General features: G+C 48.4%; 1 protein-coding gene across 4 annotated transcripts in view; it reads left to right on the top strand.

The window, feature by feature from the left end:
• Positions 1-24,624, top strand: part of WDR59 (WD repeat domain 59) — an 83,738-nt gene that overhangs the window by 38,922 nt on the left and 20,192 nt on the right. For all 4 annotated transcript variants that reach the window (XM_061593892.1, XM_061593891.1, XM_061593893.1 and 1 more), the window contains 11 exons: positions 4,161-4,277; positions 5,974-6,051; positions 8,899-9,055; positions 11,657-11,736; positions 13,877-14,009; positions 14,910-15,034; positions 16,321-16,485; positions 16,707-16,802; positions 18,076-18,232; positions 21,117-21,186; positions 21,807-21,960. In XM_061593892.1, coding sequence (XP_061449876.1) covers positions 4,161-4,277; positions 5,974-6,051; positions 8,899-9,055; positions 11,657-11,736; positions 13,877-14,009; positions 14,910-15,034; positions 16,321-16,485; positions 16,707-16,802; positions 18,076-18,232; positions 21,117-21,186; positions 21,807-21,960 — 1,332 coding nt within the window. The remainder of the gene's footprint in view (positions 1-4,160; positions 4,278-5,973; positions 6,052-8,898; positions 9,056-11,656; positions 11,737-13,876; positions 14,010-14,909; positions 15,035-16,320; positions 16,486-16,706; positions 16,803-18,075; positions 18,233-21,116; positions 21,187-21,806; positions 21,961-24,624) is intronic.

Here is a 24,624-nt window from a genome sequence, read left to right as displayed (position 1 = left end):
AGATGATAAGCATCCTAATAAAAAACCTTCTTATTCCTTTCACGCTCAAAGAGGAGGTTTTCATTACAGGGGATTTTGCGGGCAGAGATCAGCCTGATCCAGTTAACATTTCACCAGATATGCAGCCTTTATCAACCCCAAGCCTGGCCCGGGATGGCTCAACCAAGCTGCCTGGAGATTCAGCAGATCCTCAGCAAGGCAGGACTTGGCGCCAGCCGTCATAGACACCATATTAGCATCCAGATGAGTGGCTACTGACAGATTGCATGAAGGGATGTGGAAAGTGTTTGTCAGGTGGTGTAGGAGGAAAAAATTGGACTTTCAGAAACTTGATACTAGTCTAGACATTTGACATTTTTTACAGGATGGCTTGGACTAAGGTCTTAAACCCAATACCTGGAAGTGCCAACTCATGGCTCTCTCTTCAGTCTACTCCAGGTCCGGACAGGCTGTGCTGTCCACTCATCCTCATATTAAGCACTTTTTAAAGGGGCAACTCTACTTTCTCTGCTTGATATTCACAGGTTTTCTTTATGGAACCTTCCCAAGGTGCTCAGTGCCCTTACTACAGCTCCACTTGAACCTCTGGCCTCAGTCTCCCCCCGAGACTCCTGGCTCTTGAGGTACCTTCCTGATGGCTATGACCTCTCCTAGGAGGGTGGCGGAACTGAGCACCTTGTCAGTTCAGGGCAAGCTCTGCATTTTTCATACGGCCAAAGTGATACTCACAACAGATCCTTCTTACGTTCCTGCAGTTAATTCTACCTTTCATAGGTCAGAGGTCCTGGCTTCCCTTCCTTTGTGCCTGTCAGCTCTTCACTGAGACAGCAGTGTCGGTGGGGGTGCAGGCAGGGCTGGAGATTCCTTGGTAATTGCCAGGCCGTAAGTCCTCAGCCGGCAGCTTGGCTATAAATCTGCCAGGTTAGCCAGGAGGAAGCAAGATAAGGGCAGAGGCCGTTCGAAGCTTACATGCCAAGCCAGAAATCCAGAAGAGACGTCAGTGAAGGTCCGGGTCTAGTTTGCCGAGAGATCAGTCCAAGTCAAGGTTCAGGGGATAGGAAGACACACAGTGGTCACGCCTGACGTTGTAGTCAGCAACAAGCTGAAGCCAAGGTTTGACTTTTAAGGAGCAGGTTTGTCAGCAGGTGTGAGCCCTCAGCGTTTTGGCCTTAAGTGGACAGGCCTGCCCCTCTTCTGCCTGACCTTCTGTTGTCTACGTTCTGCAGGTGAGGGGGGAGTATCCTGTTCACTGGCTGCGTCTGGCTGAAGGGCTTCAGCTGTGTCTGGGGTGCTCTGCAGCTGAGGGGGAGAAGGAGCTGGGTTCTCAGGAGTTTCCTCCGTTTCTCCTTCTGGGTCTGCTGCTTCTGGGTCTGCTGCTGTTACTCCCGAGTCATCCTCGTCTGATGAGTCCTCTGACGGGACCATGACAGTGCCCTACCCTTCACATCCATCTGAAACGTTATAGCACAAACTGGATGTGGGGCGGGCACTTAAAATTTACATTACATGCACCAAGACATTTAGGTTGAACGCTACTCTATTTGTTTCCTTCCGTGACGCTTCCATAGAAAAGGAAAAAGAAAAGAAAAAAGGCTGAGTCGGCAACCATTGCCAAGTGGATCAGAGCCTGTATTGCATTAGCTTGCAAATCTCAACGGCTTAGGGCTCCTGTTCACATTACAGCCCATCCCACCAGGGCAGCAGCAACTTCTGCAGCTTTAGCCACTAATGCCAGCACTGCAGAAATCTGCAGAGCAGCCACCTGGGCAGTGCCATCTACATTCACCAGACACTATAATGTGGGTGCTTGCATTTCTCCCTTGGATGGCATATCCTCTGATCAGTGCTATCTTCACAGAGAGCAGAGCTGCAATTTCCCACCCAAAACAGACTTAGGCTCCAGTAGGTCCTATGTGGGTGAGTCTGCCAGGAAAATGGAAGGTTGGTCACTTACCGTGAAGGGCCTTTTTTCTGGCAGACGCGCCCTGCACTCATCCGCTCACTGCTGCAACGCATAGGTTCTGACCATTAGGTTGAGATGTTTGTGTGTTTTTTCTGGGCATGGCCCAGTTTCTATGTTATTTCTAAGATTTAACTACACAGGTACATGCAGTCTTAGGGCTTGGCCAGAATGGAAACTGAAACAAAGGAGATGCTGGGAGGGAAATGAGGAGGAGGAGCATTCAAATTAACCATAGAGATTTCCTGCCTGGGCTGCTAGAGCATGAGAACCCAATGTGGCGCTGTGTGGGTTTTGCCTGCTGGAAAAAGACCCTTCACAGTAAGTGACCAGTGTCCCATTTTTATTGCCCTGAGCAGGGGGGACCCCTGACATAGGAATGAAACGCAGGGTGGTATTCAGTGCTAGTCCTACTCTTGAGTAGATTAATTGAAGACTAACTTAGGTTCATTAATTTCATTGTGTTTGCTCTGAGTAGGACACAGTTTAATATAACTCAATACGGTTTGCTTGATGATCATATCACTGCTGCACAAGTTCCTTTGGTTTCTTCCGCACAGAATTTTCAAGGGGCCAGGAGCCCATTATTGCTATTTATTGATTACATTTATATACCACTAATTAATTCAGACCTCTGAGCAGGGTACAACATTATTAAAAATACAAAGCGCAAATTATACCTGCCCCCCACAAAAACAAATTACAAACGATACAAACATGCACATACAATCACCTAAACACCAGCATAAAATCAAGTTAAAACTAGTACAAAAACAGTAAGGCACACACACGCACAAAAAAAACCACCTTGATTCAGGGAATTAAAAACAAGCAAAATGTATGCCTGTTGTAAATTAAAAGGCCTCAGAGAATAAAAAGGATTTCACTTGGTGCCTAAAATACCACTATGTGGGTGCCAGGCGAGGCTCTCTGGAGAAGACATTCCATAAATGGGGTGCCACACATGGAGGGACCTGGAGACTGCCCAGGGAACTGCCTGGATCTAACCCGGGCCGCAGCAGTGTTTGGGTACTGGACTGCAGAGCTTGGAAAAGTTACTTTTTTGAACTACAACTCCCATCAGCCCAATCCAGTGGCCATGTTGGTTGTGGCTGATGGGAGTTGTAGTTCAAAAAAGTAACTTTTCCAAGCTCTGGCTGTGACTGCCCCACTGCGGAGATGCATGCAGAAATGCATGGACATGGACTGTCACTGTAGTGCTTGCTGCCCTGTCAACTCCTCATGCTCCTAAGCTGCTCGTTGCTGGCCCTGTGATTCCACGCTCCTCCTCTCCCCCCTGCCACCAGCTGCCTTTCTGTTTGTGTTGCATGCTTCTGCAGCGACGCTGGTCAAGATGAGGTGAGGTACAGAATTTGGTGTCCTGTGAATCTCAGTTTGGGTAGTGGAAAAAAACTTGAAAGCATGTCATCAGTATTTTGGGAAATCTTATGTTCCTGAAGGGACAAAGCAGGATTTCCTGGTGGTGAGGAGGCGGGGCTTCCTTATTTTCTGTAACTACTTGCCCTTGGCCCACAGGTAGCAAAAAATAAGTCAGTGGATGCATATGTTCCTAATGTGGGTTTCTTGCAGCCAAACTGACCTTTTTGGTGCAGAGTCCACAAAGCCTTGAGTTCAGTCCAGGTTCTGTGCTTCTGTGCTGATGCTGGTGACAAGAGAGGTCAGAAACTTTTGGCAGTTTCCCTGGAACAAATGACTTGCATTCCCTGATGTACACAACACAACCTCCTGTGACTGTGGGTAAATCAACAGCCCTGCTTGTATCTGTGGAAATATAACTGTCCCACTGCTGCTTGTTTGGTCGCTTTCAAACAGTGTTTTTCTCGGCAACCCTGGAGTACTTCAGTGAGAAGACCAGGAATGGAAAAGCTGCCCTGACAGATGGGTTGCTGATCTTCCCCTGCAATGCACAGCCATGTGGAAGTGCAGTGTGCCTTGTAGATCATGCTCTCAGTTCGTGCATGGTGTCAGGGAAGTGCAACAGGCCTGCCCAAGGCCCTGTATGAACTGATTGTGTGCCCCAGGCATGCCCCAGACTCTTCTGCAATGCACCCAGGTTCTGCGGCAGATGATGTTGAGAGGGTTCCCTGAAGGCAGAAGGTTTGAAAGCTGCTGATCTGGTATGTTAGATGGGTTGTGGCTGTCTCTTGTGGAAGCTGTCAAGCAACATCTTTTCTTTCAGAAACCCAGCACTGCTGTGGAGTACTTGGCAGCCCATCTCTCCAAAATCCATGGCCTGGATTGGCACCCAGACAATGAGAACATTTTGGCCACATCCAGCCAGGACAACTCCGTCAGGGTAGGTAGGTGGGTTGGGCTGGATTTTGGGGGCTCTTAGCAAAATTTTGATGCAAAGCATGCCCGTCTGATGTGCTGAAACTGATCTTCCCTGACAAGGCAGGTGGAGAGTTCTAGCTGGTCTTCATCACTTTTGGGGACCAATGGGAAATTAATATTTACTGTTATTATTACTTATTAAAGTTCTACACCTATATGCGCACTCAAAGTGTCTTACAGTTCATATTTTGTTTTAAGTAAAAGTAATTAGTAATAGAGGGTGTGTGGACTTTGTGTCCTGCTTCCTGATTTGAGAGGAAGGGTGTCTTGGTGAATAAGGGGCCCATCTTTCCCAAGGCCACTTCCTTCACTGCTTGCTGTGTGTGCCACAGAATGCGACACTGCCATGGGCTAAAAAGTCATTGCAGTCTTTCGGATCTTGTTTGTGCAAAAAGCGGAACCTGCCTGTTTTTGTGAGTTCTTTTATTCATATGTATAGCCCACATTCCCATCCATATAGAAAGCAGAGCAAATAAAGGGCAGACCCGAAACACCAAAGAAACTAATCTTACTAATGAAACATTGCCGTACATCAGTGCCCATCTAGATAGGAGTGGCACACTAGTCTTTTGTGACTATGCAAGAAGGCGCTGGCAGGGTCTTCTCAAGGGAGGGTGTATTTGGGTCACAGTGCCACAACTCTGAAAACCCTTCTAATGTAATTTCTCAGGAAGATGGGATATGAAGCAGGGTATTGTCCACCCATCTTATTAAAGAGCGTTTGGGAATTTAGATACAACCTTTCCCCTAAGGCAGGGGTGGCTGATCTGCCCTCTCAGGTGTTAATGGACTGCAGTTCCCATCAGTATGGCCAGTGGTCAGGCATGATGGATGTTGGAGTTTACCCACCTTTGGAGGGCCACAGGTTCCGCACCACGTATTACAGGCTCAGGCTATTTCTAGGGCTTTATAGGTTGTTGCCATCATTTTTGAATTGTACCTGGAAGCATTTGCAGAGCTGATGTACTGAATGTGCTAGTTTTATGTGGTGTCTTTGGCCCAGTCCTAGCAAGAGAAAGGCAGCAGCATTTCACTTCCAAGCTATTGAGTGATGGTGGCAAGATCTTCTCCCTCTAAGGAGGGTCCCAGCTGTATATCATGGTATTGATTAAAAAGCATTCCTAGCTGTAGCTGCCACCTGGGTATCTGGAGACAAGGCCAGGCCCAGAAGCACCCTGAGACTTTACAAGAGTGTTCTCTGTAGCCAGGAGGCTTCCTTCATACACATACAAGTCTTAGTGCTGGTAGAAAATCCTGCCACCCCACTGGAAACCAATTGAAAGAGTGTCCTCTTCTCCCTTCTGGTCTTTGATTGACAAGGGGAGTGAGTGGTGAAGTTCCTGGCAAGTCGGGTGATTTGCACCATCAAATGATAAATGGCGCAGGATTGTTCTTCTTATCCTGGTGCTTGATGCTGAGAGGGCAGTAGGGAGACTGGGTAGTAAAAGTCTCAATAAATCCCCAAATCCCTCAGCGGGATGTGCTTCCAAATAATATCTGAACCACTTAACTGAAGTACGTACACATGCACACACCCCTCTCTTTTAGGTCTGTTCATATTGTGGTGCTTTTGTTGTGCTGTGATCTCCCAGGGGTGTGTGCGTTGCTGCTGGTAAGCATTCTCCTCCTGAACAGGGTTGTTGTCTCTTTTGTTGAAGTTCTGGGATTACCGACAGCCCCGAAAATACCTCAACATCCTGGCCTGCCAGGTTCCAGTCTGGAAAGCCAGATACACGGTAAGGACAGAGCCCACTTTGGGAAGCTGGGGAGGCAAAGGGAGAGCAGGAATGAATGAGTGCAGCACAGTCTGCTGGAGCAGGGGTGGAGGCTGAAGGGACCCCTGGCCAGTGCAGTCACCAGAGGGAGAGGAGGCAGCAGTTAGGCACCTACCCCATTGCGCTTGGATACACTTCTCTCCCACTCTCTTCAGTTACCCACTGCCATCATGGAGGCCGCCAGGAGGAAGCAGCAGCCCTTCCGCCACCATGACCTGTTGAATTCCTACCTACTGAACTTTTAAGGACATAAGAAGAGCCTGCTGGATCAGGCCAGTGGCCCATCTAGTCCAGCATCCTGTTCAGGTGTTATGTCTGAAAAGGGAATTTCAGTCACAAGTACAGGATAGGGAGGGGTGTCACCCCCAAGATCCCTGCGGGCGCACCAGCTTTGCCCACCCTACTCCAGACCTTCCCATGTTGAGCAGAAAGGTCTGTGGTAGCATGTTCAGCTGTGATTGTGCACCCCAGTCATGCAGAGTTCCAGATCACAGGGAAGAATGTAAACACATTTAACCGACAGCACTTACAACTGGAGCATCAGCAGCCGCCTTATACCAAGTCAGACCGTTGGTCCACCTTGCTCAATAGACTGAGCGGCGGCAGCTCTGCAGGGTTTCAGGCAGGAGACATTCCCAGCTGTACCTGGAGATTCCAGGGATTGAACCTTCTGCAGTGAAAGCAGATGCTCTACCATGGAGCTATCTATGGCCCTTCACAATCCTTCTTTGTACCTTCCTGCCGAATGTGGGATGGTCTCCTGTGGGAACAAGGATGCTGGATGCAGGGCTTGCATACTTAGCCCTGCAGTCCTCTTTGTGCATTCACAGCACATGCCTGAAGAGGACCAAGGAAATTTTAGAAACATAAGAACATAAGAAGAGCCTGCTGGATCAGGCCAGTGGCCCATCTAATCCAGCATCCTGTTCTCACAGTGGCCAACCAGATGCCAATGGGAAGCCCGCAAGCAGAACCTGAGTGCAAAAGGCACTCTCCCCTCCTGTAGTTTCAAGCAACTGGTGTTTGGACACATACTGCCTCCGACTATGGAGGCAGAGCATAGCCATCATGGCTAGTAGCCCTTGATAGTCTTTTCCTCCATGACTTAGTCTAATCCTCTTTTAAAACCATCCAAGTTGGTGGCCTCCACTGCCTCTTCTGGGTGAAAATTCCATAGTTTAACTGTGGGCTACATGAAGAAGTGCTTTCTTTGTGTGTCCTGAATCTTCCGACACTCAGCTTCCATGGGATGGCCCTGAGTTCTAATATTAACGGAGAAATCTTTTTCCCTGTCCACTTTCTTCACACAATGCATAATTTTATGTTCTTATCATGTCCCCTCTTACCCACTATTTTCTAAACTAAAAATCCCCAGATGTTATCATCTTTCCTCATAAAGCAGTTGCTCCAGCCCCTTAACCATTGTGGTTGCCCTTTTTGGAATCTTTTCCATATCTGCAATATCCTTTTTGAAGTGAGGTGACCAGAACTGTAGAGAGTATTCCAAATGCAGCCGCTCCATCGTTTTATATAACAGCATTATGATATTGACAGTTTTATTTTTATTTCATTTTCATTAAGAACTAGTTTCTGAGTGTGTTTTTTACCTCCTCCCTCCCAGTCTCTCTTTCTTTTGTGTCATAGCGTTTGGATTATAAGCCCAAGGATAGAGGCTGTTTTGTTTCTGATACTTGTCACTCTGCAAGTCTTTTTCAGCTCGTGAACTGAGCAAAAATGGTCTAAAATAAATTAATAAATGTCTTATGCTACCTGTATCAGCTGCTTGCTGGGGTACTTGCAGAGAATGCAAGACTAGGTAGACCTGAATCAGTAAGGCAGCATTGAATCCAAGAGTGTGTACTGGAGATTTCTCAGGACAGATTAGTTATGACTTGGCAGATAAGAGATCCTAAGCATGCACCCTTGCCCTGTGAATTTAAAGCTAGGACTGCCACCCAGTGAAAGAAATCTTACTCAAATAATAGTATGAGCTTTAACTAATAGATCAATTAGATCTGTATATGTTTTCATGTGAATATAACAAGTGGTTTGAAGAAAAAAGCCTACTTTATTTTCAGGTGATGCATGTATGTATCTCAGGTATATCTCAGAAGAGGCTTTTCTCTCCCACAGCGCACATGCCTCTTCTAGAATGTCACCTGACATCTGCATACAAATTTGCCACCTTAAACCTTATTTAAGATATTTGTACAAGATATCCCAAGGCACCCACGCCCCAGTTGCTTCTAGGTGATGCAACTAAGATGATATATGGCAGTCTCTTCTTCTCTGCCTCGTGTGGGGTAGAATTATATCATAGAATCATAGAATAGTAGAATTGGAAGGGTCCTATAAGGCCATTGAGTCCAACCCCCTGCTTAATCCAGGAATCCAAGTTAAAGCATTCCTGATAGGTGGCTGTCCATCTGCCTCTTGAATGCCTCCAGTGTTGGAGAGTCAACCAGGAAGTGGTAGAGATGGCAGAGCAAAGAAGAAATCAAATGCAGAGTGTGGAATATCATGAGATTACAACATGCATTAAGGCCCATGCCAGCACCATTAGAAATAAGGCTTGTGAAAAATCAATCAAGTCGGATAGCTTAGCATTGTTAATTAACACAAGGACTGGGCCATGCAGTTTGGTGTGTTCCACCCAGCAATCATGTCTCTCAGACTTAATCATTCACACATTACAAAAATGTGTATGTATTGCCATGTTCTACCTTGTTTGGGGGGCGGTGGGGAGGGAGCATGTTAGAAACATTCCAGCATTTGTGAACCCCTGACCTTCCATCCTCTCCCTTCCAGCCTTTCAGCAATGGGCTAGTGACAGTGATGGTGCCCCAACTGCGAAGGGAGAATAGTCTTCTCCTCTGGAATGTCTTTGACCTCAACACGCCGGTTCACACTTTTGTAGGGCATGATGATGTTGTGCTAGAATTCCAGTGGCGGAAGCAGAAGGAAGGTGCGTGATGGACATGTAAATATCATGATGGCTTCTCTGCGCTAGTTGGCTGCCTGATCCACAAAGTAAAAAGGTGGCTTTGTTGCTTAAGGCCTCTCCAGGCTCTTTTCAAATTGTGTACTTTCAATCCAGTGAATCTGTTACTTTGTGTTTTCTGTGACTCCCTCACTGTGCTAAACCTCTCTCTTAAATTAGTTTGTCTAAAGTTGAATTGCAGAAAATAAATTAATAAGTGGTCTCTGTGAGGCATCCTTCCCTGGCTCTCCCTGTCAGGTTCCTACCTGCTCGTGGTTACTGCCTGTCACTAGGCACCACCAGGGACTCCACCAGTCCGGACTGTCCTCTCTTATGGTTTCTCTCCCCGCTCTAGCACAGATCTCAACAGATCCCCCTGCTAGGCAGCACCACCAGTCACGTCCTATAACCAGTAGTCCCAGAGACTCTGCCTGAGTCTCCCTCAATTAGGTTACCTCTGTGACTGCGTGCTTAAGCTGTCCCAATCCCTTTAATTTACTCAGACTGCTTATAATTCTGGTTTGCTCTGAATACTTGTGGTGTTATTCTTCCCTTCCCCACTGCCACCATTTGTTATAGTTTCCCTTCAGCCTTGGTTATTTACCTCACCCTCCCTTCTGGTCTGTGAAACCCCAGCCAAGGATCAGGCCTTTGGTAAACCAAATTAAGTATTTATTAAATAACACAGATAACAAAGATAACAAGATTACTTCATAAGGCACATAAGCATATGGTTTTATCTAATACTAATCCGAACTCCACCCCCCTCCTTCTCCACGCTCTCCTGACAAACAACTCTCTCAAACCCACCAAAACAACCCACTCAATTTCATCACCTCCCAGATTCCACTCTCACTCTTCCTTTTATACATTCAGCCATTTTAAACACTCAGCCAATCATCCAGCATTCTACTGCCCATTCACTCCCCCTCCTCTTTCACTCCACTTACCATGTATCTTCTAAACAAACAGCACTTACCCTATTTACACTAATACAGGATCATCACAGTCTCCCCCAGCCTGCAACTGAAGTATCCATCAGACTCTCCTCCAGTTAAAGCTCTCCTAGACCTCTAGCACCACATCCATATTGTTTATATATGCACACATGGGCAGAGGTGTGCGCGCTTCCCCTTCTCAAAATGTGCAGTTTAATTTTTAGATGTAGGCAATTGGATCTCTACTGGTTCTCCAGAGCCAGCAACCTTAAAAGCTAAAACCGTGAGTTGGGATGTGGGGAAAGGATTGTAAGACTCTCTCAAAGGGAATGATGGGGACACTTGAAGTGACAGGTTCCTCTTCGTTTCTCTCTCTCTCCTTTGTCTCTTAAGGATTTACATTTAGTGTAACATCAGTTTCCGTCCTTCATGGAGGACTCTTTCAGTTCTGTTGAATGCAGAGAAAGAACAGCTTAACAGTTGTGGACTACAATCCTAAACACACTAGGGAGTAAGCTCGGTTGGACTTGGTGGGGCTTCCTTCCCAAATCAACATGGGTAGAATTGTGCTCTTAATTGTAAGTCTCACTCTCCAGTTAGATATAATCCAGCATCACTGAAAAACCCAAGGCCTTCCACTCTGATCATAATACATGTATCATCCTCATAGCACCTTCCCAGAATATAGTCATAATGTGCTAGCCTTGCCTAATGTTTTTGCAAATGCTCAAACCCAAAGAAGTATTGCCCCTAGAGAGTCAATGGGTCCCATAAACAGTATAAAGAGATAGTCAATGTAATAGATTACAACAGTAGTACATAAAAATGCACTTGACATAGATTCATAACATAATTGAAATAGACTTGCAGTGTAGCCAAAAATGCCAGTAAGTAGCCTGAAAAGATAAATGTCCTTGTGAAGCTAAATCTAAGAAGAGAGTATCGTAGAGTTGTTGTCGAGAGCTCTGGATTATATCTGGTTTTGGGTCCCATTGACTTTGTGGTTTTGTAATATTTTTACAAACCACAGATGCTAGGCAGTACTAATTTAGCCATTAGTGTTTTTATTGCTGCTGCAAATGCTGCTGCAAATAGATAAATACTATTCTGTTCCAATACACCCAAGAAGGGAGCCTGTGTCTGAGAATCTGATGTGAAAATCCATCAGCTGTACCTGTTCCATGTTTGGAGCAGCCGGTTGGGGCCCTGTTGCCAGGCAAGAGAGTGGAGGTGATGAGGCTGAGGGGAAGAATGCCACATTTCCCCTGCTTTAATACAATATGCCAGCAGACCTCTTGCATAGCAGCTGGCATCCTGTGAGAATTGCAGCCCACCAGCTACCCAATGGTTGGAACTTATAGGAGGGTGGCTAGTTCACCAGCAAACTTTTGATTTTCCTGGGCGCTGGCTGTGCTCAGGGACATCTGTGATGGCTGAAAGAAATGGAGAACTCAGATCTAACAATACAAAGAAAATTCCATGCAGGACACAAGCCATGGAAAATATTCTGGACATATGTCACAAGTCTTGGGCGTAAGCTGCATTTCTCAAAGACTGCAACTTTCCCCTTCTTTTTTTATTAAATGAATGTTTAGGTGGGCTGGTTTTAACTCTTTGAAATGAAATGCGTCTCTTCTCCTGCTTTCAGGGTCCAAGGACTACCAGCTGGTCACCTGGTCTCGGGATCAGACACTACGGATGTGGTGGGTTGATTGCCAGCTGCAACGGGTAGGTGTGGCAGATGAGAGATTATTTCCTTTTGCATCTTGCTCAACGTTGTAGATTTGAGAGACCAGAAAAACCAGAATTAGCCAACTAAATTGTCAGTTCAACCAACCCCACCTCCTGTACCTATTGTCCTGGTTTCATGCCGTCTTGCGGGGCTGCCCGGAAATAGTATCTTCTGCTTCTGTGTGCACTCCTGTAACAAACCTCTTTCCTGTTACTGACTTGGTGGTGGTTTCAGCAGAATAAATCACGCAGATGTAACCTACCTTGAGGGTTATATGGACCAACCCTTTGCACTGGCAGAACCTCTGAATTCCAGTAGAAGCTCGTCACCTGCTTAAAACACCTGCATAGTGTCCTTAGTCAACTTCTTCATCTCTACTGTTCTTAAGAGTCAAGAAGCATTCCCTCCATCTAGCCTACACCTGTCCTTTTGCAACTCAGACACTTTCTGCTCCTCCTTTCCTCAGTAGCCCTGCTGAAGAGTTGCCCCTCTTGGTGGATGGTGGTTCAGCTATCTGGAAATGGATAATTGTGCTCTTCTATTTTCTGCCCCCATAAGCTAGCATTTCTCAAATGGCAGTGTAAGTGGCATGCACGGTGTGTCAGCAGGAAAGAAGACATACTCTTTTGCCCACCTTACAGATGATAAACCGATAAACCTGCCGCCCTGGGCTCCTGCCGGGAGGAAGGGCGGGATATAAATCAAATAATAAATAAATAAATTAATAATAATAATAAACCAGCAATAAATAAATAATAAAAATAAATAAATTAATAAATAATAATAAACCAGTGAAGGCTCAGGGTTTTCCAAAGTGGGGGTCCATTTGGGGCTGTTGCAAGGGAAACATGCAGGTGAGGTCTCTTGACTCTTGTCAGTCTAGTTGGACAGGGGTCAAAGTGCTGCAAGAGGAGCTTGCGGGGAAGCCAGCACAGGCATTGTACAAAATTGGGTGAGGGAGTGAGGTTATGCAGTTGGGAGGTGGGGAGGGCAGGAACTGGGGGAGCAGGGAACAAGGCGGTGCAGAACTGAGCAGATGTAACTCATGAGGTCTCTAGACAGGAAATCTAGTCAATTTGCAAGTGGGTGGTCACCTTTTCATAGATTTGAAGTGATGGCTGCCAACGTGGATGGTTTTGAAAGAAGATGGGACAAGTTTATGGAGGAGAAGGCTATATTTTACCTCCACTGTCGGAGGCAGCATGCCTCTCTGAATACCAGTTGCTGGGAATCACAGGTGGGGAGCGTGTTCTTGTGCTCCGGTGCCAGGTCCCAGCCAGGGGAGTCCTCGTCGGTGGAAGAGCAGGAGGCTCCTGTCTTGGACCCAGCCCTGGCTCAGGCTCCACCTGAGGGTGAGGGGCCAGGGTCCCATGGCAGGGCCCAGGATGGGACGTCTGCACCAGGGGCAAGTTTGACCTCTGACTCTGAGGCTGAACAGCCCGTGAGAGGCGTCGCCTCAAATGCCAGCTGGAGACTGGCCCATCCGGAGGAGTGGCGGACTTCAGGCCCAGACCCCTCGGGAGCCAAGGCCTGCCTGTGGGTGTCAATCGGAGTCAGCTGAGGTTTGGGGTGTGGCTCAGCAGCTGCAGCATAAAACCCCAGTACTGGGTTGGAAGGGCTGCTGGAACAATGTCCACACTCCTGCTCTGAATCTGACCTGTCTATAAAGATTGCCTGGACTGTCTCTTGCCTTGGCCCTTACCTGTGTGGCTTACAGACCACTCGGCTCCTGATCCCGGACTGCTCTGACCCTGATCCCTGCCTGACCACTTGGCTTTGGGGTAGACACTGACTTCCGACTGACCCTGAATACTGCCCTTGTGCTGCCCTCGCTGGTGTTTCTGCTGGGGAGTCCCTCACCTCCTTCAGGGAGCCCCGTGAGAACAGGACATCAGGTCCTGCTGGCGAGCTTCTCACTGGGATCTGGTTGGCCACTGTGAGAACCGGATGCTGCACTTAGATGGGCCATTGCCTGGCCCAGCAGGCTGTCCTTACGTTCTTAGTGATGCTCTAAGCCATACAGGGCCTTGCACTCCTTCCTGCCCTTACAATTCCCAGTTGCACTTTGTCCGCCAGGCCGCCTCGACGTGCCTGGCTTTGTTTCTGTGTTCCTGTATTTGCTGCCTCTTATTCCAGCTGTGCTCCAATGACCTCCTGGACGGGGTGGAGGAGCTCATCGATGGGATTTCTCTCCTGCCAGAGACAGACAAGGCCCTGCCTGCCCAACACACTGAGCCCCAGCAGAACCCCGGCCACGGAGAGGAGGAAGGTGAGGCCCTGAGGAGCCTTTGCAGTTGCAGGGCTGGCAGACTCTCTCCTGCCTTTTAGTGATGGAGTCATTCTAGGGTCAGGGAAGGGGAGATTAAGTCTGAAACACGCTGCTCTGAGAATGCCTTCCCCCACCTACATCCTATTTCCTCCTAGCACATGGCTGGCTAACAGGGACAAGGAGTCTTCAGTGGGTGCCTGAGTATTATAAGGGGAATGGACAAGTGACTGGGGTGGGGTGGGGGTCCCACAGGTGAGGCTCCACAGCAGCAAAAAGGGCTCTATCCCTAGTTGCCCCCCACACACGCCTGCCTTGGATGTAGATGCCCCCTAGATGCAGTTGCTCACTCTCTGCAGGTGACAACTGAGTAGCCTACCTAGGCTTAGGGCTTAGGACAGGGCTGGGCAACTGCAGCCGTTGCCTAATTGTAAACAGGTGGCAACGAGGCAGGGCAGAGACAGGAGAAGAGAAGGTGGCAGAAAGAGAGTATGGGAAGGGGAAGGGTGGCAGAGCGAGAGAAGGGGTGGCCTCACCCACCTTTTGGCTTGCCTCTGGCCTTGCCCACTTTTAACTCCCATCCTGCCCCACTGCTGGTATGCAGCCCCTGACCAATTACTCCTGATGGAATGCAGCTCTCGACAGGGAAGAAAGGTTGCCGCCCATCCTTTGTATTTCCTGTGTTAGTCCAGTGCTTTGCAGACCTTGGGCACTGGCCTGGCCTGGCTGGCGCTTCTGTGTTCACTGCCACCCCTGCCTGCCCTGTGCTTGGAGCCTTTGTGCCAGTTGTCCTTCCCTCTTCTATCTCCCTGTTCTCTGTTTGGGAATGGGAGGCAGAGGTGCACAGATCCCCAATAACTCCCTTTCCAGCACTTGCTGAGTTCTACCTTCTCTCCCTGACAGCCTTTAGAGAAGATGCCCAGAAAATCCGCCTGGCAGGGAAAAAGCTGGACCATCTGGGGCTGCCCCAAACGCTGCAGCAGGAGTTCTCTCTGATCAATGTGCAGATCCGAAACGTCAACATGGAGGTAGGGGAGGGCAGCTTGGTCCCTTTGGCAGACTGGCGCCTGAGAAGGTGGCTTGGCAAGGTCCTGCCTGCTGCTTGATGCCTTCCCATAGCAGGCATCCGGTTGGCCGCTGTGAGGACGGGGTGCTGTACTAGATGGGCCACAGGCCTGATCCAGCAGCCAGGCTCTTCTTCTGTTCCTATGGGGAACACGTGCTTTCTTCCGGCAGGTTGTCTTCCTTGGGCCATGGCTCTCCTTGAGGGATCAAGGGACTGGGCAACAGAGACTGCCTGTCAGGTGGCATGCACAGCACCCTCACCGTTCCGCAGTCTTTGAAAGGGCCTGTGTCTGTTGAGCAGAAGGGGGGACGGGAAGCAACCAGACCAGCTAGCTGCTCTGGGTTGGAGCCAATGTTAGTTCTACTCAGAGTAGACCCATGTTGAAATTAATGGACATGACCAATTGAGATCCATTAATTTCAGTGGGTCTCCTCTGAGTAGAACTTACATTGGATGCAACCCTCTTACCCCGTTGGTTTGAGCCTTTGTCTCTTTTAGATTGATCTGGCAGTGAACTCACTTATTTCATTATTAAATATGGGGCGTTTACTTTAAAGCAACATGAAACAAATGTTTTTAAAAATCTGACCAAGAAGATAAGGGTTTTTTTATCTAAGACTTAGCCTTCAGGCAAGAAGTTCTGTCTGTAGTTCTTTGTTAGGCACTTACTTTAAGTGCTACACAAGCATTAATAGTAGCAGTAGCAGCGGCCGTGGCGGCAGCCCACCTACAAAGGAGCCAAACCTACCTGACAAAAGGATATATAACTTGAATTCTTGTATGATAATGATGATTATAAATGGAGGGTACTCCAGTAGGGCGAATAGGGCACTGCCCCACCAACGTCAGTTTGCTCCCAGCCAGCACCCACCCCTGCCCTGCCTTCTTCCTTACAATCATTCCGGGGTGTGTGTGTGTAGCACTGCCTCTCAACTTCCTTCTTAGTCTCAGTGTTGCCCTTGTGGAACTCAGCAGGGAGGAGGAGGAGGAGGACGGAACTAGCATTAGTTGGCTCTGCCTGTCACTGGTTCTGGGTCCACCTACTGTAGGCCTCCCTGCCTTCAGTCCCACCAGTCCCAGTGGGCGCCGGCCACCGCTGGTGCTGATGATTGTTGGGTCCAGGCTGTATTTGCTTGGTTAGGTGTGCTCCCCTTGTAGGCCACCACTGCTCCTTGAAGGCCAATGTGATTGTAACCACTAACCAAAGACTCTCTCCCAACGCCTCCTCTGTGTGCCCGGCTTTGCCAGATGGATGCAGTGAATCGTAGCTGCACGGTCTCAGTGCACTGCAGCAGTCACAGGGTCAAGATGTTGGTGATGTTCCCTGCGCAGTATCCCAACAATGCCGCCCCCTCCTTCCAGTTTGTCAATCAGACCACCATCCCCTCCACTATGAAGGCCAAGCTGCTGAAGGTGGGTCTGTGTGTGTGCAACTCTCTGGGGTTGGGGAATATGGCAGAAGGGTGTGGTTCTCTGGGAAGAGGGGAGGGTCTCCACACTGGCTGCCTTCCCACAGATCCGTGTTGTCCTGGGTGACACTTCTTTCTTGGAGCCTTGGTTATTGTGTGCATTTTTGGGGACGGTGGGGTGGGCTTGACCCAAGGTGTTCAAACATTATGGGGGGCCTCTTGCAGATCCTGAAGGACACGTCCATGCAGAAAGTGAAACGGAACCAGTGCTGTCTGGAGCCATGTCTGCGCCAGCTGGTCTCCTGCCTGGAGTCTGTTGTGGTAAGAACTGGCTGCTCCCTCTATGCCATCCCCCAAAACGTGTCAATCATAGCTTTCCATGCTATCATTAGCAGGGTGCCACTAAATCAGAAATGAAGAAGATGCATGATTGGACAAAGGTACAAAGAGCCAGCTGCCTGGGATTTTGGGGGGGGGGCGGAAAGGTGCTCTGATTCCTAAGCCAGCTGACCCTGGTGCCTGGCATGTGGATTGCTGCAGAGGCTGGGTAGCAGGTTTCTTAACTTGCCGAATAAGAAAATTTTCAGCTTCCAGTTCTGCAGCAGCACAGGAAGTATTCCTCAAACGGAGGAGGTACATTCTGCCCCCACCCCTTTCAGTAAAGCAGGAGCTTGTCATTATCTGTGATAATCGCTTTCTCTGAAGTGGGCTATTGGGAACAATATCTCCATGCACATGTGCTGCAGGATTTGGAAATGCTCTGAAATCTCCGTGTGGGTGTGCCCTTAAGCTCATCTGGGCCCTGGCTGAGTGCAAAAATGTTTAACACCCCCCTTGACCTTGTTCTCATATCACTTCGGTGAACACTTCATGATTTGGGAAGAGAGCATCCTTAGGGGGACCACAGTGGAAAATGACAACAAAAAATAATGTAATTTGGCTTGTGCTTCTGCCTCCTCGTCCTAAGAGACGTCTATCCACTGGACCTCTACTTGTCTTTATGTTTTCAAAAGATGAAAGCTGATTGGTTTGGGGTTTGCTACTTTTGGTGATAGATGCCAAATTGAATAGCGTGATTACAAACTAGGGGGAATAACAGCCCTGCTGTATCTTGTTAGGCAGGATCTTAGAGAGAGGAGGCAAATGTCTATGGTGAAAATCATCCAAGCGGGCTTCTGCTAGAGGCTCAGAGCTTAGCCTTGAACATGGCACACTGGACCAGTTTTGACAGAGGTTGGAAAAGGGACCTTGTTGGTCCTGCAGGCCTGCCCAGCATGCTTGCTGCTACTGGGGGCGTAACATAGGAAATGGCCTTATACCAGGCCAGGCTGTGTCCATCTAGCCCAGTGTTGTCTACTGTGACTGGCAAGAGCTCTCCAGGGTTTCAGGCAGAAAGGACTTTCCTGCCACCTGCTACCTGATCCTTTTAACTGAGATTGCAAGAGATTGAACCTGAGACTGTCTGCATGCAAAGCAGCTGCTCTACTATGGTCCCTCCCCAACATATTGGTACATTGGTTCTTTGGTCCTAAAGCCTGGCTGTCCAGATTAAGTGCTCCCTGCATGCAGCTCTGTCTGTTTTTTTCTGTTTCAGAATCAAGAGGACAGCTCCTCCAGCAACCCTTATGCACTCCCGAACTCCGTAACACCACCTTTGCCAACTTTCCCCAGGGTCTCCAATGCCTATGGCTCCTATCAGGATTCCAATATCCCATTTCCACGCACTTCTGGAGCCAGGTTTTGTGGGGCAGGTTGGTCAAGTTTTAAATGTGTGAAACTGGAGGAGAGCAGAAAAATGGTCAGGGCTCCTGGCTAGGGAATATCATAGCTACCACCAAGAGGAGAAGAGTGAGTGAGAGAGAGAGTGTGAGAGAGTGTGTGTGTGTGTGTGTGAGAGAGAGAGAGAGAGAGAGAGAGAGTGTGTGAGAGAGAGTGTGTGAGAGTGTGTGTGTGTGTGAGAGAGTGTGTGAGTGTGTGTGTGTGAGAGTGTGTGTGTGAGAGTGTGTGTGTGTGTGAGAGAGTGTGAGTGTGTGTGTGAGAGAGAGTGTGTGTGTGAGTGTGTGAGAGAGTGTGTGTGTGTGAGAGAGAGTGTGTGTGTGAGAGAGAGTGTGTGTGTGAGAGAGAGAGAGAGAGAGAGAGAAAGAGAGAGTGAATGAGTGTGTGTGGGGGGCAAGGGCATGCCACTGTACCCTCATCCCCTCACCCTGTTGCTACAGTGGTTCTGCTGCAGAGTAAAGAAAAAGGCCTTTGAAGCAAGGAAGGCAATTTACGCTGCTGGTGGATGAACCTCATTACTTTGAAATGGACGGACAAATGAATTAACATGAATCTCGGCATCTAGAAATTTTTGTCTTAAAAATAACATTTTCCAGGACTGGGATAAAATTGGCAATTTCACATAAACATACTCTATTTAAATGCGTATTATAAGTTTCCAGTTGCCGGATTAGGTCCCTTTCTCCAGTTTATTTACTATGTATAAAATAAGGAGGAAAATTTATGTATTTTAAAAAAGGAGAACCTGTTTGAGTCATGGTAGGGATTGTTATTTTGTCAGGGGGCCGGGAAGACTTGGATGTTACCCTGGCCAAAGAAGTCGCATTTGACCAGATATTCTTTGATTTTTAAACCCTTAGCAAAATTGCCCTTCCACATTCAGATTTGCTGAGTAAACTTGCATGCTGATTACACTTGGAAAGAAAAGCAGAACATGGGTGGAATCAGTTAATCTTTAGCAGTGTTGTAGAAGCTTAAGAAACTAAGCCTGTGTTAAAAAAACAAGCTAAAGGAGGGCATTGACACTTCCTCTGCTCAGGGAGCAATTTCCATTTATCAGCTGCAGAGTCCTTGCATGTGGCCAGGAGTTCTTGACAGTGTTCTAGACTATGGTAAGCCCAGTGCAGCCTCCCCTCAAGCCCTCGCCCTCCCATTTCTGGGCAGCTGTGGGAGCAGGACGATGCTTGGCTTGCTCCGTGTCCATGGCCAAATATTAGCTGTATGTACTCTGCCCCCCCCCTTTTTTTTTTGGTGCTAAGATAATCAGAATTTGGTGACCAGATAAATGTTGCAGATCGGACAGATTTGCATTTACTTGATCTGTTTCTTATTTCTGGCTGCAAGATACAGGGAAAGGAGACAGAACCTACCTTTATACTGAGTCAGACCTTTGGTACATCTAGCTCAGTATTGTCTAGACTGACAGGCAGTGGCTCTTCAGGATTTCACATGGGACATTCCCGACCTTACTTGGAGATGCCAGGGATTGAACCTGGGACCTTCTGCATGCAAAGCAGGTGTACTCCACCACTGAGCTATGGCCCTCGTCCTAAATTCTGGGGCGGGAGGGCCATGGCTTTGGGGGCAGGGCCATAGCTCATGCAGAAGGTCTCAGGTTCAGTCCCCAGTGGCATCTCCAGGTAGGGCTGGGAATCCCCCCTGCCTGAAACCATGAAGAGTTGCTGCTAATCAGAGGAGACAATACTGAGCGCGATGGACCAATGGTCTATCTTAGTATAAAGCATCTTCCTGTGTTGAAAAGTTAAGGAAAAGGTCAACACTCCTGACCACTGTAGATCTTGATTAGCGTGGCCTTGACTACAGACATCATAGCCATAAGAGCTAGAAACTTGCTGCTTCAAATAAATATGAAAGTCTTCATTTGTAGAATCACAGAGTTGGAAGGGATTTTGGAGGGCATCTAGTCCAACCACTGCCTCAGTTCAGGAGTCTTGCAACTGCAGCATCCCTGGCAGGTAGCCGTCCATATGTCCAGTGATGGAGAGCCCACCACCTCCTGATGCTTCCCATTTCACTGTTGAACAGCTTGTGCCATTAGCAAGTTTCTTCTAATGTTCAGCCAAAATCTGCTTTCCTGCAGTTTTCACTTCCTGGTCTATTTAATCCTCCCCTCTGGAGCAACAGAGGACATGTCTGCTCCATCTCCTGTGTGACAGCCCACTGGATATTTCTAACCTGCTGTCATGTCTCTCCTTAGACATCTCTACCCAACTTTTTCAACCATTCATCATTGGACTTGGTTTGTAGGCCTCTCACCATTTTGGTCACTTGTCCGCTGGACTCTCCAGTTTGTCAGTGTCCTTTCTAAAATGTGATGCCCAGAGCTAGACACAATTCTCAAGATACTGAATATTTCACAAGTACTGCACTGTGTGCTTGGTCAAAATTGCAGAATATTTGTTTTTGTTGTTATGTGCCTTCAAGTCGATTACGACTTACGAATCAGTGATCTCCAAGAGCAGCTGTCATGAACTTGTAAGTTCAGATCTTGTAAGTTCAGGTCTGTGGCTTTCTTTATGGAGTCAATCCATCTCTTGTTTGGCCTTCCTCTTTTTCTACTCCCTTCTGTTTTTCCCAGCATTACTGTCTTTTCTAGTGAATCATGTCTTCTCATGATGTGTCCAAAGTATGATAACCTCAGTTTCATCATTTTAGCTTCTAGTAACATTGCAGAATACACACAGCCCTAATTAAAGTTGCCTTGCCATGTTGTCAGAGTCAGCATGGGAAGACTTTAAAATGACCACCCTGTGATTAATTCTCATCTGCTTCTAGAAGGGGTACTAGCTTTTACTTTAGAGGTTATATTCTTCAACGCAAGGTTTCTCCTCTTTACAGGGTACTTGGTGTACTTCACACGACCTATGACAATGCACCGCGCAGTCTCTCCTACAGAACCAACTCCCCGGTAAGTGTGCGGGCATTTGCCAGAAATGACACTTGTAGAAACCATCCCAGTGGCAGGAGGCGCGCCTCACTGCATAGCCCAGACTCTTCATCTTCTCTGTCTGAACAAGGGAGACGGCGTTTCAGTTGAGCTTTATTAGGGCTGCTGGGAAGGATCCATAGCTTAGTAGAAGAGGACATGCCTTGCATGTAGAAGGTCCCCGGTTCATTCCTTGTGCTTTTGGGTACCAGGGCTGGGAGGAAGTCATGCCTGTGACTTTGGGGAGCCACCATTGTCCGGAGAAGATAGTAGTAAGCTGGATGGAAAGGAGGTCACCAGTGTGGGGCCTGCAGGTGCACATGCCCTGTGGGGTCCCCTCCCCTGCTGAAACTAGGCTTGAAAGAAGGATTCTTTGAAAGAAAGAATTGACTGTGGTGTGTGCTTGGTTGTGGAGCGAGTGTGTGTGTGTGGTCCTCACAACGGTTCCTCTGATATGCAAAAGTGCATATAGGCCCAAAAGGGTTGGTGGTCAATGGTCTGATTTGTGTAAGGCACCTTCCCATGATGCTGCAGTGTCCTTTGCCCCAACCCTGGAACTGACTCTGCTAGCTCAGCTTTACGGATATGTGTCTTGTGTTCAGATCCTTGTCGGCACTCTCAGCCTACCATAGTGGTCTCATAACTCCCATGAAGATCCGTACAGAGACCCCTGGCAACCTGCGCTTATATGGTGGGAGCCCCACACGCAACGAGAAGGAGCAGGTCTCCATCAGTTCCTTCTACTATAAGGAGAGGGTAAGAGTATGGTTAGTGGAGCTTCTTCGCTGCCTCATCTTCAGCCATTTATGCTGTTTTGACATTGCTGCCCTTAACAGCGCTCTTGGGGGTGGGAGGAGGGGAGGGAATCTGCCTGTTCTGTAAGAGAGCCCCAGAGGCTCAAGGAGATGTCTTGGATAAGCGGTGCTGCTGGTTCTCCTTCGAATACTCTGGATGCTGATATTATTTATTATTATTATTATTATGTTATATTTATTAGTCGCCCATCTGGCTGGTTGTCCAGCCACTCTTTTGTTTCCTTTGTTAGCCAAGCAGCTCTGTTAGGATGCTTTGACTCACTGGAAAAGTCTATTTATTTATTTGAAATATTTCTATGCCGCCCTTCTGCCCTATAACGGGTCACTCAGGGCGGCTCACAATGACATCACACACAGTAAATAAAAACGCACACAGAACAGTAAAATAGATAAAAATACATAGAATACAGTTAACAGATCAAGGGGAGTGATATTAAAAGGAGACTAAAGAGGTAAAACTAAAGGGGGAAAATAGAATCAGTTTCAGGCTAAACCTTCAGTCCCTCCCAGAGGCTCTCGGGAACAAGACGGTTGTCAGAAGTCTCCGAAACCCCATCAGGGAGGAAGCAGAACATTCTGCTCTCTGCAGGTGGGGACTTGTCCAGCTGGTACTTTTTCACGCTTCTGAGTGGTCCCTGGATAGACTGGCTGGTGGCCTGTGGAAGAATTCTGTAATAATGCCTGTCGGCTCTGTTTGTGTTCACACTGGGCAGGCTTCCGAGCGTGGGTTGCCCTGGGGGCCCCTCTGGGAGCATGCAAAGCTGTCAGCTGGACAGAACCTCCAGTTTTAGATGACCGGCAGCTGTGGACCTTCCTGGGTTGTGAAGATTACAGCACTGCCCTCCCCCTGCCCCCGCCCCCACTTACTTGGGAGCTGGGCCTGTTGACCTGCTCCTGCTAAGTGGCTCCCCTTGGTGTCCCAGGGCAGCCTTGTCACATCCAGGACATGGCAAGAGAGTTCCTGTCCCGTCTGGAAGAGCTTCTTTAATGAACCCTCTTAGGACAGAGCTGTGATTTCCTTCTTGGCAGAGAGCAAAGTCCTGCCCCATCATATGTGGTGGACTAACACAGCATTCTTGAGGGTGAGCCCAAGCCACTCTGAACTGAACACTGTGGCCTGTGAGAAGTCGCAGCCAACCCCAGATCCCTGGTGAGCATCCCTGTATAAAGCACCTGTGTGTTGCATTTATACACTATATTTTTATACGTAAAAATGGTTCTGTGAGCACATTTTTAACAATGTAGCGAGTTGAAACAGCCTGAAAAATCGACAGTCTGATCTTGCCTTTTATGACCGTGGGGGGTGAGGGGGGAAGGGTTTCTCAGCAGATCAAAGGAAGTGAAGCTTTCCGGCTGCTTCTCAGCTGTGGTCAGCAGGTGCTCCTTGGAGGGCTGGCGTCCCTTGCCCAAGCTGCTCTGCTGTCTCCTAGGCCTCAAATTCCATGGAGCTCAAGGCCTCTGACCTCAGCGTCAGCAGCACTACTTTGTGCGTGAGACAGTTTCCTTTCAGCAGTGAGAGCAGAGCAGGGATGGGGAACTTGTGGCCCTTGGGACGCTGTTTTACTCCTATTCCCATCTTCCTTGACCGTTGGCCATGCTGGAGAGCCACAGGTTTCCTTCTCCCTGGAGCAGAGAATTGGTATGAGGGGGGCTGAGGACCTGTTGCAGCCTGCCAGAAGGACGCTTTGACATCTTGAGCAACTTTTTCCTGTTGTGGGAGGCCATTGGGGAGGAGTGGTCATAAGTACATTTGGCACATAGAGGGGCCAGAGGTTCAGTCCTTGCTGTGACAGATCACAGGCCTTTGTCTGCAGCTTGGGAGAGGTGCTGGCTGTCAAGGGGGACAGTATTGTGTAATATTACAGTATTGTGTAATACGGCATCCCTTTCAGCCTCTGCTGTGATGAACTGCAACACAGAGACCCTTGGCTGCTTTTGGCAGCCCCTCTGCTGTGGGCCACGGCTTGAATCTGCCCTTTGTGCAGCAGCTCAGGGCCCTTTGGCCTCTCGACTGCAGAGTTTCTCAGCTGTGTGTTCTTTTCTTCCTCTTCTCATTTTCTCAATGGCTCACTTTCTTCCATCCTCCTCCTTCTCTTCCTCTCGGGCGTAACATTCTCATGCGCAGATGTCTCCTTGCTCTGCCAGACGGCGTTGGTCCATACAAGCCATTAACGACTTCCCGGTACTGTGCGCTGCATCACTCCTGCCCTTGACTAACTCTGTCCGCTGCCCATCGTGGGCCCAAGAATAACCTGCCACCAGCCTGGCTTTGCGTAACCCAGACTGTACCTGGGGGAGGACAGCTGTCCAGGTTGGGTAGAGGAATCTGGGGTGGCAGAAGAGAATAATCCTGTGCTTATGTGAGGTGGCATTTCAGAGTAAGCTATATATCTTCTGAGGACAAGCAGGAGGAATAGAAATCTCTGTCGATCAATTGGTATCAAGTGGTAACAGGAGCAGCATAAGGGCCTCTCTGGCAGGGATACTGGATGTGGGCTGGCATTAGGTGTACAATCCAGCTTCTTTAGAGTCTTAGCACTCACAAGGCCAGGCCACGGGTAGCCGAGCAGCCAAGAGGCTAAGCAGTGAACTGGGGCAATGCTCT

This window comes from Rhineura floridana, chromosome 13 (assembly GCF_030035675.1).
Source record: "Rhineura floridana isolate rRhiFlo1 chromosome 13, rRhiFlo1.hap2, whole genome shotgun sequence".
Lineage (NCBI taxonomy): Eukaryota > Metazoa > Chordata > Lepidosauria > Squamata > Rhineuridae > Rhineura > Rhineura floridana.
This window is presented reverse-complemented; position numbering and strand designations above follow the sequence as displayed.